Source organism: Cricetulus griseus, chromosome 3, assembly GCF_003668045.3.
Source record: "Cricetulus griseus strain 17A/GY chromosome 3, alternate assembly CriGri-PICRH-1.0, whole genome shotgun sequence".
Classification (NCBI taxonomy): domain Eukaryota; kingdom Metazoa; phylum Chordata; class Mammalia; order Rodentia; family Cricetidae; genus Cricetulus; species Cricetulus griseus.
Window position 1 is genome coordinate 182,528,350 of NC_048596.1, and position 13,191 is coordinate 182,541,540.

Consider the following 13,191-nt stretch of genomic DNA (forward strand, 5'->3'; position numbering starts at 1 on the left):
GAATTCGTAGAACTTGGGAAAGTTGAAATTGAGAGAAGCTGTAGCATCTCAACAAAGGAGGGTCTGGAAAGTAAAATCAGGATTAGCTGAGGAGGCAGAAGCAGAACCAGAAGGAAAGTTAGGATGGAAAGAAAAGGGACATTTAGGAAAGAGGAAGTAACTGTTAGGGTCAGTCTGCTAAGAAGGCCTGAGTGCTGATGACCATTAGCGTGAGCAGGGCGTGGTGAGGGTGAGTTATGTCAGTGCAACGGTGAGAAGTGAATGGCTGATAAAGCCAGGAAGCTAGCGAGTAGACATATCTTTCAAAAAGTAGGTTAATGTTTGGGTGGTGGTGGTGGTGCACGCCTTTAAACTCAGAACTCGGGAGGCAGGCAGAGGCACGCAGAGGATCTTTGTGAGTTTGAGACCAGACTGGTCTACAAGACCTAGTTCCAGGACAGCTAGCGCTACACAGAGAACCCTGTCTGGAAAAACAAAAAAACAAAAAAAACAAAAAACAAAAACAAAAAATAAAAAAAAAAAAAAAAGAAAGAAAGAAAGAAAAGAAAAGTAGGTAGGGAGGTTGAGAGATGGCTATGCAATTAAGAGGTTGTAGCTAGCTCTGGAAGATCTGATGCCCCCTTCTGGACTCTGGGTGTTTGCACTCACAGGTACATGTATCCTCAGATAGACTTATACATATATAATTAAAAATAAAATAACTAGTTTTTGTATTTTATTTATTTCTTAAGATTTATTTGTTATGCATTTTATGCACATGAGTGTTCTATTTGTGTGTATTCTTGCACGACAGAAGAGAGCATCAGACAGAAGAGGGCATTGGATCTCATTATAGATGGTTGTGAGCCACCATGTGGTTGCTGGGAATTGAATTCAGGACCTCTGGAAGAGCAGCTAGTGTTCTAAACTGCCAAGCCTTCTCTCCAGTCCTGAGATTTTATTTATTTTTAAGACAGGATCTTACTGTGTATCATTGGTATGTAGACCATGCTGGCCTTGAACTCATAGAGATCTGCCATACTCTGCTTCCCAAGTGCTAGTGTTAAAGGAAAGTGTCACTCTATCTGGCTCTTAATTTTATATTTATGCTTGAATATATGTCTGTGCACCACATATGTACAGTGCCCATAGAGGTCAGAAGAGGGCATTGGATTCCCAGGTACTAGAGTTAGACAGTTGTGAGCCACCATGTGGGTGCAGGGAATCAAACCCGGGTCTTTTGCAAGAGCAGCAAGTGCCCTTAACTACTGAATCATCTCTCTAGTCTCAATCCACTTTAAAAATAAACAAACAAACAAACAAAAAATGGGCCTGGTGACACCTGCTTGTAATCTTAGTACCAGGTAAGTGGAGACAGGAGGATCCCTGGGGCTTGCTACCTGCCCGTCTATTCTAATTGGTGAAATAGGCCAGTGAGAGGCCCTGACTCAAAGAAGGTGCATAGTATGAATGAGGATGACTGGAGAGTTTCCTCCAGTTTCCACATGCTTGTACAAACTTGTGCATGTGCACACATACACGCATGAATGTGCACACAGTATGTTTACAGAGTGGGTAGGGAGCATGTTTTCAACAGTGCATGAATTTATCTTAGGTTGAAATCCTAATTAGCACCCAATAAATGTATTTTTCTTTATTCTTGGCTTGGTTGGTTTTATTCACAGTCAGAAATAGCAAAACATTGAAAATAATGAATAATTGAAATTATCAACATTGTTAGGCAAACCTGTGGTGTATCTATATAGCAAAATAGAAATGAAGTCTTTATTTTCATTTCATCCTCCACTGGTAGAGTGATCTTCACAACATACTACATGAAAAAAGCAAGTGTAGACATATACTGCTTTTGTGTTGGAAACAAATTGTTGCTTATTTTTTGTAAAAAGAAGCTCTGGAAGAGTAAATGGAAATGGATGAAAGTTCCCTGTAGACAGTGCAAATGGGACTGGGTGGGTGTTTGTTGTGGTTGGTTTTAATGTTTACTTGCCACAATTAGATTCAGCTGAGTGGGGAGCTGCACCTGAAGAATTTTCCCTATTGTTTTGGATGAGGTGGGAAGACCACCCTGATTTTGGGTTGCACCTCTGGTAGCACCCAGATGAGAAAAGGGCATCTCAGAAGGAAGTTCCCCCTATTTACTTGCTTGGCCTTCCCTCTTGCCAATGAGTCAGTTTGCTCTGCTGCTATTGCTGCTTCCTTTTCTGACAACAGAACCAGAGTTTCCAAGCTTTCAGGGTGGAATAGGAACCAGCCACTCTCCAACAATTTTCTGGGCTCCAGGTGCCAGACTGGGACTACTAGGGCACCCCACCTTGTGAACTAACTGGTCATAGCCCCCCAGTGAGTGACAGTTATTCTAAGACTGCTCTAACTTTTGAGACACCCAACTTTAAGGACCGTGTAACTACTTGTGCTCAACATCTCAGATGTAACTTAGCTGTTGTTACTATTTTAAAGCTCACTTGCTTAATGGATTTTTTGGGGAGTGGGGTGGTATGTGCAGAAGATTCTCCCAGCACACACTTAAAAGCCACTAGATTGTTCATGTACATCTGGGGCCAGTCAATTTTATTACTCAGTCATTTTTTGTCTGTTGTAACTTTGTCCAAAGATGCTGAAAGGAATGAACCAGCACCAAAGGTTTCATACACACAATCACTAAATTCCCTATACCTCACAAGAGGAGAATCAGGACTCAAATATATTTATCTCAGTAAATTCTTTAAATAGTGCATACCATGGGTTTTCAGTGCCCTCCATACTATCTGATGAATTTTTTTGTTTTTCAAGACAGATTTCTTTTTGTAGCCCTGGCTGGCCTAGAACTTGCTATGTAAGCCTGTCTGGTCTCCAACCCAGAGATCCTGCCTGCCTCTGCCTCCTAAGTGCTGGGATCAAAGCTGTGCACCACCATGCCCAGCTATCTGAGGAGTTTTTAGTGACTGTAGGTTCCATGTAGCTGAAGAACCTGTTCCAGACACCACTAAGCCTAATAGAGAAACTCATCCTTACAATTCTGTTTTCTCGCCAGGGAGATGGCTCAGTGGTTAAGAGCACTGGCTATTCTTCCAGAGGACTTAGGTTCAGTTCCCTATACCCACATGACAGCTCACAATTCTGTTTTCTCCAGCACCACTCCTGGTACGGTAATTTGTTTTACTCAGGGTCCTCTAGAGCAACAGAATCAAAGGGATACAATAATTAATTATATGTGCATCAGAATATCTGTATACCTCAGAATTTTTTCTTTTTTAATATCTCAGATTAAAAAAAATTAAAGATTTGTTTTATGTATGCGGTGCTCTATCTGCATATACACCTGCAGGCCAGAAGAGGGCATCAGATTCCATTGGAGATGGCTGTGAGCCACCATGTGGTTGCTGGTAATTGAACTTTATCTGGAAGAGCTGCCAGTGCTCCTAACCTCTGAATCATCTCTCCAGCTCCTATCTCAGAATTGATTAAGGAAATTCTTCAGGTAATACTCAGATTATTCTAATTGTGGCAAGACATGCCCCACCAAGTACCCATAGGCCAACCTAATCTAGATGATTCCACACTCAGATGTCCTTTTCAGGTGCTTCTAGTTGTATCAGGTTGACAGTTAAACAGTCCAAGCTGAGCATTTTTGAGGTAGAAACAGGTGGATCTCCTTGTGTTCAAGAACAGCTTGGTCTATGTATCAAGTTCCAGGCCAGCCAGGGATACATTGTTGAGAACCTGTCTCAAGACCAAGACAGACAAAAAAAAATAAACACAAACAAACCAATCAACACAGTGGGTAGATGGAGAATGAAGTGAGGATTCTTAGGATTATAACCTCATCTTTATTTAAAGCATACTAGGTAAGTAAGTAGTCTATCACTGACTGGCAACCACATCCACCTCCTATGCTTGGGGACCTGAATAAAGTAAGCATAGGAAGGACTGTAGGTGGTTCAGAGGAAAAAATATTCTTTCAGTGTAGTGTTCTGCAAGTGTAGAGTATACACAGCCAGTGTTAAAACTGCCTGTAGTAGAGTTGGTTCAAGTGCAGCCTCCAGACTCCATCTTGGATTGGTGTGTGTAGAAAATCTGCATTTCAGATAAGCTTTCCCAGTCATGCTGGCTGAAAGCTGGAGGCCTTTTTTTGTTGAGAGTGACTCAGTTTACCCTGGAGTTCCCAGAATTCCTCTTTAGGCTGTGGCCTGAGTCCTGGGTATTCACTTGGGCCACAGGGTTCCAGCTTTTTAATTTTCTTTATTTGTTTTTTGGGTCGTGTTTGCAATCTAATTGAGGGCTTCACACATGCTAGATGCTAGGCATTTTTTATGCAACTGAGTTCCACCCCTGGCCCCAGTTTCCAGAATTTTTAGTTGCTGTGGTAGAAAATATGGATGCGATCTTTTCTTCTTCTTCTTCTTCTTCTTCTCCTCTTCCTCCTCCTCCTCCTCCTCCTCCTCCTCCTCCTCCTCCTTCTTCTTCTTCTTCTTCTTCTTCTTCTTCTTCTTCTTCTTCTTCACATTCATCTTTATTTTACATCCTGGCTGAAGCCTCCCCCCTCATCTTCCCCTTCCAGTCCCTCCCCCCATCCCCTCCTCTTCCATCTCCTATGAATATCAGTAAAACTTGGCATATAAGATTAAGCACCACCCCTTGCATTAAGTCTGGGCAAGATGACCCAGTATGAGAAATAGGATCCCAAAAGCCAATAAAGAGTTGGAGACAGCCCTTGTTTCCACTGTTAGGAGTTCCATAAGAAGACCAAGTTACACAACTGTAACATATATGTAGAGTGCCTAGGTCAGTCTCACATAGGTTCCCTGGTTTTCAGTTTAGTCTCTGCCAGCCCCTATGAACCTGGTGAGTTGATTGTGTGAGCCTTCCTGTGATGTCCTTGACTGTTCATGCTCCTGTTCTCTAAACTCTGCCTAATATTTGGCTGTGTGTCTCTGCATCTGCCTCCATTAGTTCCTGGATGATGCCTCTCTGATGATAATTGGACCAGGCACCAATCTGGTCATAGGAGATGACTAATTTAGGCTACTTGTCCACTATTTCTAGGAGTCTAACCTGGGGTCCTCCCCATACACTCCTGGGAGATTGTCTTTGGCCAGACTTCTGCCTGACCCCTAAATGCACCACCCCAGCTGTCCTCCTCAACACATTCCCCCTCTACCTCAACATGTTCCCATCCCCACCTGCCCTCAGTCCTCTCATAGAGTCTCTTCTATTTGACTTTCTTCCTTTTACACACCATATTTAGCTTAGTATTTCCCCTGATGATGTGTATGTAGATGTTACTTTCTTCTCTTTACACAGTGTGTTTAGCCAATCATTTCCCTCTGATGTGGTGTGAACTTCTGAGCCTGATGAACCATACATATAGAGCAGCTGTAGGCTCTCCCTTTCCCAGTTCCTCTTCCTAGTTGGATATATGGGGTTGTTTTAAGGTGTACAAGTATTATTCAAGGTTAGGTTAAGTGTTAGGATTATTGAGTGTTATATATGATCAGGATGTTCCTGGTTGTAGCTTACTATTTTAGGCTAGCTGGTGGGCCAGTGAAATGGGTCATCAGGTTAAAGGTGTTTACTTACTACCAACACTAACAACCTGAGTTCAATCCCCAGGGTCCATATAAAGGTGGAAGGAAAGAATTGATTCCTGCAAATTGACCTTTGACCTCCAGATACACACATAGATAAACACTTAAAAATACTTCTCTAGGTTAACTACTAGGACAATTTTGGACCTGAGAAAAACATCTGCCCTGAGTTGTTTTTTTTTTTTTTTTTTTTTTTTTCAATAGTAGAGATTGATAGTAACTGATTATACTAAAATAAATTTTGGGGGCTGACAATATGACTCAGTGTGTACAGGTGCTTGCTGCCAAGCCTAAAGACTTGAGCTCAATCTTTGCAGCCCACATGGTTTAAGGATAGCACTAACTTTCACAGAATTGTTCTTTGACCTCCACATAAGTGCCATGTTGCATGTATTTCTTGCCTCAAATAATAAAATTTTCATTTATTTATTTGAGACAAAAGTTTTACTCTGTAGACCCTGTTGGCCTCAAACTCACAGAAATCCACCCACCTACTTCTGCCTCCCAAGTCCAGTGAGTAAAGGTAAGTGATCCCATGCCCAGTTTTAAAAAACATTTTTTTTTGAGACTGTGTTTTGCTGTGTATCCAGGCTGTCCTTAAACTCATACCCTTTCCTCAGGCTTGAAATGCTTGAGACTATAGGCTTCAGTTACCACACCAGGCTATTAAAATATTTTAAAGTGGATGTGACACACTTTCTCCATCCAATTGAGGACTGCTTTTATATGTGGGAACTCTTTGATGTGTTCATGAGTGTCTTTATCACAAAGATTTCTGATTTACCTTTTCTTTATCTTTTAAGGTCATCCTATGCGGATATGCTACATGACAAAGACAGAGTAAGTGTAAAGTAAGCCATATTGTAAGGGTTTCACTGTATGGCCCTGCTTGGACAGGAACTTGTTATGTAGACCATGCTGACATTCAACTTGGAGATGCTGTCTTTCTTTGCATTTTGAGTGCTGGAATTTTTTGTTTTGTATTTTGAGACAGGGTTTCTCTGTGTAGCTTTGGAGTCTGTCCTGGAATGCACTCTGTAGAGTAGGCTGGCCTTGAACTCACAGAAATCTGCCTGTCTACCTCCTGAGTGCTGGGACTATAATAGATAGGTGTGTGCCACCATGACTGGTGGAAGCCATAGTCTTGATATGGACTTTGGAATTTTGAATTATAAACTCTCCCAGGAATCAGGATTTAAAGTTAATTCTGAGTGATGTATGGTATAATAGTTAGAAAATCTTTCAGGATGCTGGCTTCTACCTCTGGCTGTTTTTCTGCTCCTCAGCTTTATTAAGGTGGATTAAAGAGGGGTGGGTGGATGGTGCAATGGATAAAATACTTGTTTCGTAAGCATGAGGACCTGAATTTGAATCCCCGGCACCCATGTAAAACCTGGGCATGGCAGTGTGATTCTAACCCAGTAGGAGTGACAGAGACAGGTAGACTGGGGGGCTTGCTGGTAAGCCTGTTTACCCAAGTCAGTCCCTTGAAGTTCAGTGAGAGACTTGGTTTCAGATACCATGGAATTTGATAGAGGAAGACATTCAACTTCTGACTTCCACATGATCACACATGAAATCAGGCTCACACATATATACAGTACAATTAGTTAAACATCTTATATATTTTTTGGTATAATGTAATATATTAACTGCACATGCATGAATAAACATACATTGTGAAGTGATTAAATCAAACTATTTACCATCTGTCATCTACATACTTTTTTTAAAAAAAGATTTATTTATGTATGTATATGAGTATTCTGTTTTCCTGTATATCTGCATGATAGAAGAGGGGATCAGATCCCATTATAGATGGTTGTGAACCACCATGTGGGTGCTGGGAATTGAACTAAGGACCTCTAGAAGAACAGCCAGTGCTCTTAACTACTGAGCTATCTCTCCAGCCCTGTCATCTACATACTTATATTTTTCCTTTGTTGATGAGCTGAGAACATTTAAAATCTAATAGAATATGTAATATCTGATTTGACTGCAGTTACCATGTTGAGAGAACTTGCTCATTCTGTGTGACAGAAACTTTGTGACCTTTGACCAGTGCCCTCTCAGTTTCTAGTAGTCATCATTTGCTCTGCTTCTGAGTTCAATTTCTTTAGACTCTGTATACCAGTCACAACACATATTTGTCTTTCTGTGTCTAGCTTATTACTTATTTTACTTAACAGGTCCATCAGTATTGTTACTATGACAAGATTCATTTTTAAGAGTAAATGAATAGTATGCCATTTGGGGGAATATGTTTTCTTTTTTTTTAAAACATTTATTTATTTACTCATTTTATGTGTATTAGTGTTTTGTCTGCATGTACATCTGCATGAGGGGGTCAAAGTCCCTGGAATTGAAGTTACAGACAGTTGTGAGAGGCCATATGGGTGCTGGGAATTGAACCTTGGTACTTAGGAGGAGCAGTCAGTGCTCTTAACCACTGAGCTAAATCTCCATCCCGGAATATATTTTTTTTATATATTAATTTGGTGATAATGACTCTGCCATTGATCTGTGATATAGAAAAAAATGTGCAGTCTCTTTTGACCTTGCTTGCTCAGTTTTAAAATGAGTATGGTGTAAAGGGTAAAAATTGTGAGTCCATAAAATCATATCTGTGGAGGTTCCTAAGGACATATTCTAAGGTACATTTGGCCGTCATTGCAGAGTTACATTTCATGTTTTCTTTTTCACATTTTTTTTCCTTTTACCTTTGTTTGGATTATGGAACAGTCTAGTTGTGATTTTACAATGAATTTTTTTTGGTGTTGGGTGTTGGCAGATGTGAGCAAAGTACATTGATATATGAAAATGTTTTTTGTTTGTTTTGTTCTTTTTTTTTTTTTTTTTTTTTTTTTAAGATAGGACCTTTATGTGTTACAGTTCTGGCTGTCCTGAAACTCACTCTGTAGACCAGACTGGCCTCTGAGATCTGCCTGCCTCTTCCTCCTGAGTGCTGGGATTAAAGGCGTGTGCCACCACCATCTGGCTCAAAAATGTTTTAATGAACTTCCTTACCCCTGTTTTTTTTTTAAGATTTATTTATTAATAAATTAATATATTAATAAATTAATATATTTTATGTGTGAGTGCTCTATCAACTTTATACCAGAAGAAGTTATCAGATTCCGCTATGGATGGTTGTAAGCCACCATATAGCTGTTGGGTAAAGGAAACCTTGCTACAGTTCTCTGTGTTGTAGTCAAGATTCTTAGTTTTTTTTGTTTTTGTTTTTTGTTTTTTTTTGTTTTTTTTAAGACAAGAGTCTTATTGTGCAGCACTGGCTGGCCTGAAACTCACTGTATAGACTAGGTTGGCCTCAGTTCATATCTGCCTGTCTCCGCCTCTCCAGTGCTGGGATTAAACTCATGCACCACCACACCTGGTGATTTTATTTTATTTTTATTAGTGTGTATGTTGTATATACAGATACAAATGCTGTGCAGGTGATTTCAGAGGCCAGAAGAGGGTGCCATATCACTGGAGCTGGAGTTGTATTATAACTGCCCAGTGTGGAATCAGCAAGTACCCTTAATTGCTGAGGCATCTCTCTAGCCTTAAAAGGACATTCTTTTTTTTTTTTTTTTTTTTTTTTACTTTATTTTTATTCCATATACTCTGATGTTTTGCCTGCATGTATGTCTGTGTGAGGATGTTGGATCCCTGGAACTGGAGTTAGAGAAAGTTGTGAGCTGCCATATGGGTGCTGGGAATTGAACCTGGATCCTTTGGAAGAGAAGCTAGTGCTCTTAACCGGCGAGCCAGCTCTCCAGCCCCTTAAAATGACATTCTTGAGCACCTAAAGATCTTATAAATTTTAATCAAATGTCTGAATGTGTTTGCTCAGCTATGGGGGAGGGGAGAAAGCAGTCCTATTTTTTTGACTAGACAAATAACATAACATTCTCATCTTATTATTGAGTCTTGTACTTATGAGACTTTCTGATTTTAGTATGACCCATATAGAAAGGGTCCTTCTTACTTCAGAGGGAAGTTGGCAAGATGACATCCCATCCAGTCAGCTAAGGCAGAAAGATAGCTCCCTTTTTTGTGAGCCTGTAATCTATCATCAAATTTTACTCATCTTCCAACTACAGATCCTTGGTCAGCCCTCATTTACTTGCATTGAGTTTCTCTTATTCCTCTACATGACAGCCCAAGGGTTAGTCTGACTGTGTGAGCTGCCTTGTGGATACTAGCAATTGAATCAGGTCCTCTACAAAAGTAAGTGCTCTTAACTGATGAGCCATGATTCTAGCCCCACATAAGTATATGTTTGGCAGTTTTAAGAAATTGTTGAAACTTTTTTTAGGGTGCATGCATAATATTATGTTCCCATTACTGATGCATGGGGTTTCTGTTTCTTTAAATTTTTGTCAAGATTTATTATTTTAGAGGCTGGTATCTAGCTCAGTTATTGATGCGCAGACCAAGCAGGGTAGATATCTCATTACACGCAGCAGTATACTTGCCTAGTATATGTGAGGTCATGAGTGATACTTAGCACTAGAAAAAGAAAAGAAATCAATATGTGGTATTTTACTCTGAAAAACAGACAAACAAAAGTCAATTCCCAAGCGCCCCCCCCCCCAAAATCCCTTTTATTATTGGGTTGGCAGGATGGGCCATCAGGTAAGGGTACTTGTCTCCAAACCTGAGGAGCTCAGTTTCATCCCTAGACCTTACATGGTAGAAGGAGAGAACTGACTCCTGCAGATCCTATTTGGATGTACATATATACCCTATTGTTGCCCATACATTCCCCAACCTACACAAATAAATAGTAAGTGTGAAACTATTTTAAAAATTATTTATTGGGGCTGAGAGAAGGCTCAGTGATTATGAGCACTCCAGAGGACCCAATAATGAGAGCATACCAAACTAAGTCAATAGAAAGCCCTAGGACCAACAGAAACTTCCACAAGTTGGCAAGGAAGATCTGTGAGCTGGTCCTTTCTGAGATGAACGTTCTTGGGTTTGCGTGCTGCTCTGAGGCACCAGAGGAGGCAGGTTGTGGGGTACTGGGAGAAGAGGGCCTGGAACCATCTACCATTTCTGAAAGGATCCTGATCAGAACAGTATTCCTCTGGGAAGTGTGGTATACAGAGAATCACTTAGTATAGGACAGGAGGCTGAGTCAGTGATCTTGGAGTCTTGCAGTATCTATCTAGCTCAGCTGGTAAGTGCTGATAATCTAGGGGCTGGAAAGCACATAGGGTCCTGACTTAAACTGCTGCTGTCAACCGTGACTCCAGTTCTTTTTCCACTTATTTATAATATGTAACATGACAATTATTTTTCCCTTTCTCTTAGAATATAAAATATTACCAGGGTATCCGGGCAGCTGTGAGTAGGGTGAAAGACAGAGGACAGAAGGCCTTGGTTCTTGACATCGGCACGGGCACAGGTCTCTTGTCGATGATGGCAGTTACTGCAGGTGCTGACTTCTGCTATGCTATTGAGGTAAGCCATGCTGTTTGGGTATGTATCCTATGTCTTACATGGGAAGGTCTTTAGTCCTTGGGTTTTCCCAGTCTGTTGACAAACACATACCAAGCATGTGACCAACTTCTCCACACCCACACATATAGATGAGTCAGACAGGGTTCCTTTCTCCAGGAGCTATTTTTCTGCCCTGAAACAGTGATTCTCAGACTTGGCCATCAGACTCCCTGTGGAGCTTTAAAAAATAGTATGTGGGCTGGAGAGATGGCACAGTGGTCAAGAGCACTGTCTATTCTTGCATTGGGTCCATGTTTGATTCCTAGTACCCATATGGAAGCTTATAACCATCTGTAACTACAGCTCCAGGGGATACCCTCTTCAGGCCTTCTTAGGCACCAGGCGTACCTGTGATACACAGGCTTATATGCAGGCAAAACAGCTATACACATAAAAAATAAAATTGAAAAGAAAAAAATTGAAATGTTTCTGCTTTGCACTGAAATTTACATTAAAGCGTTTGTGAGGGATATAGTTCAGTCTCTACCATGTAGACCTGGATTTGATCCCTAGTACTACATAAACTGGATGTTGCTTACAGAGATACTACTGCCTCTGCTTCCCCAAGTGCTGGGATTAAAGGCTTGTGCCTCTACGTCTGTTCTTTTTTTCTTTTTTGAGACAAGGTCCACCTACATACATGTCCTTAGCAGACCTAGAACTTACTATGTAGACCAGGTTAGCCTCTAATTCATAAATATCCACTGTCTCTGTCTCCCAAATGCTAGGACTAAAGTTGTCCACTACCATGCCCTTAAATAGTTTTTAAAAGATTGATTTATTATATATACAGTGTTCTGCCTACATGTATGCCTGTAGGCCAGAAGAGGGCATTAGATCTCATTGTAGATGGTTGTGAGCTACCATGTAGTTGCTGGGAATTGAATTCAGAACCTCTGAAAGAACAGTCAGTGCTCTTAACCTCTGAGCCACCTATCCAACTCCCCCCCTTAAATTTTTTTAAATCACATTTTTATTTATTTTGTATGTGGGGAGAGGGCATTTGTGTGGTGGTCAGAGAACAACTTTTGGGAATTTATTTTCTTTTTCTACCATACAGCTCTCAGGGATTGAATTCAGGTCATTTCATCCTTACTGTCTTTCTTTAATAAAACGTTAAGTATTATGCTATTTTTATGATAATTTAAGTAGTATACACCAAACAGGGAATGTGGTAAATGAATAATAACAGTATCTTAAATAAGATAATTTTTTTTTAACTTATTTATTAGTTCTAGTTAGGGAACAAGCTTGTTTCAAGTCCCTTCTCCCTCTCCCTCCCCTCACCTCCATCCCTCCTCCCCCACCCCAGCCCACCCCCCACCCCATCCACCCACCACTCCCCAGGCAGGGTAGGGCCCTCAACGGGGGCTCTGCAAAGTCCACCAAATCTTCCTGTGCTGGTCCTGGGCCCTTCCCCATGTGTCCAGGGCCAGAGTGTAACCCTTCATGTGGGATGGGCTCTCAAAGTCCCTTCTTGCACCAGGGAAAAATACTAATCCACCACCAGAGGCTCCCTGGAGTGCAGAGGCCTCCTTATTGACATCCATGTTCAGGGGTCTGGATCAGTCTTGTACTGGCCTCCCCGACAGCATCTGGGGTCGATGTGCTCTCCCTTGTTCAGGCCAACTGTTCCTGTGGGTTTCTCCAACCTGGTACAGACCCCTTCGTTCTTCATTCCTCCCTCTCTTCAACTAAATTCCCGATTTCGGCTCAGTGTATATCTGTGGATGTCTGTCTCTGCTTCCATCAGCCACTGGGTGAGGGCTCTAGGATGGCATAAAGAGAAGTCATCAATCTCATTTTAGGGGAAGGGCTTTTAGGTTATCCTCTCCACCATTGCCTGGATTGTCAGATCGTGCCATCCTTGTAGGTCTCTGGAGATCTCCCTGGTTCCAGGTCTCTTCTCAGACCTATACCATACTCTGATATGGTATCTCTCATCCTGCTCTCTTTCCTCTATTCTTCCCCCAACTCAATATTTCTGCCCCTCCATTTCCTCTCCTCTACTCCTCTTCTCTTGCTCTTATTGTAGCAGCTCCTTCCCCCCTACCCTCATGCTCCCAATTAGTTCAGGAGTTCATGCCACTTCCAT

General features: G+C 41.3%; 1 protein-coding gene across 12 annotated transcripts in view; it reads left to right on the forward strand.

The window, feature by feature from the left end:
• The window catches only part of Prmt7 (protein arginine methyltransferase 7), a 62,721-nt gene that overhangs the window by 2,178 nt on the left and 47,352 nt on the right, over positions 1-13,191 (forward strand). For 8 of the 12 annotated variants that reach the window (XR_004769275.1, XR_004769276.1, XR_003483412.2 and 5 more), the window contains exons 3-4: positions 6,389-6,425; positions 10,908-11,057. Coding sequence is in view for 5 of the 12 variants with exons in the window: in XM_027405909.2 (XP_027261710.1) it covers positions 6,389-6,425; positions 10,908-11,057 (187 nt within the window). In the remaining 7 variants the exon portion in view is untranslated. Of the gene's footprint in view, positions 1-3,325; positions 3,479-6,388; positions 6,426-10,907; positions 11,058-13,191 lie in introns of those variants that run through there. The other 4 variants (XM_035442651.1, XM_027405915.2, XM_027405913.2 and 1 more) reach the window with 3 other exon arrangements.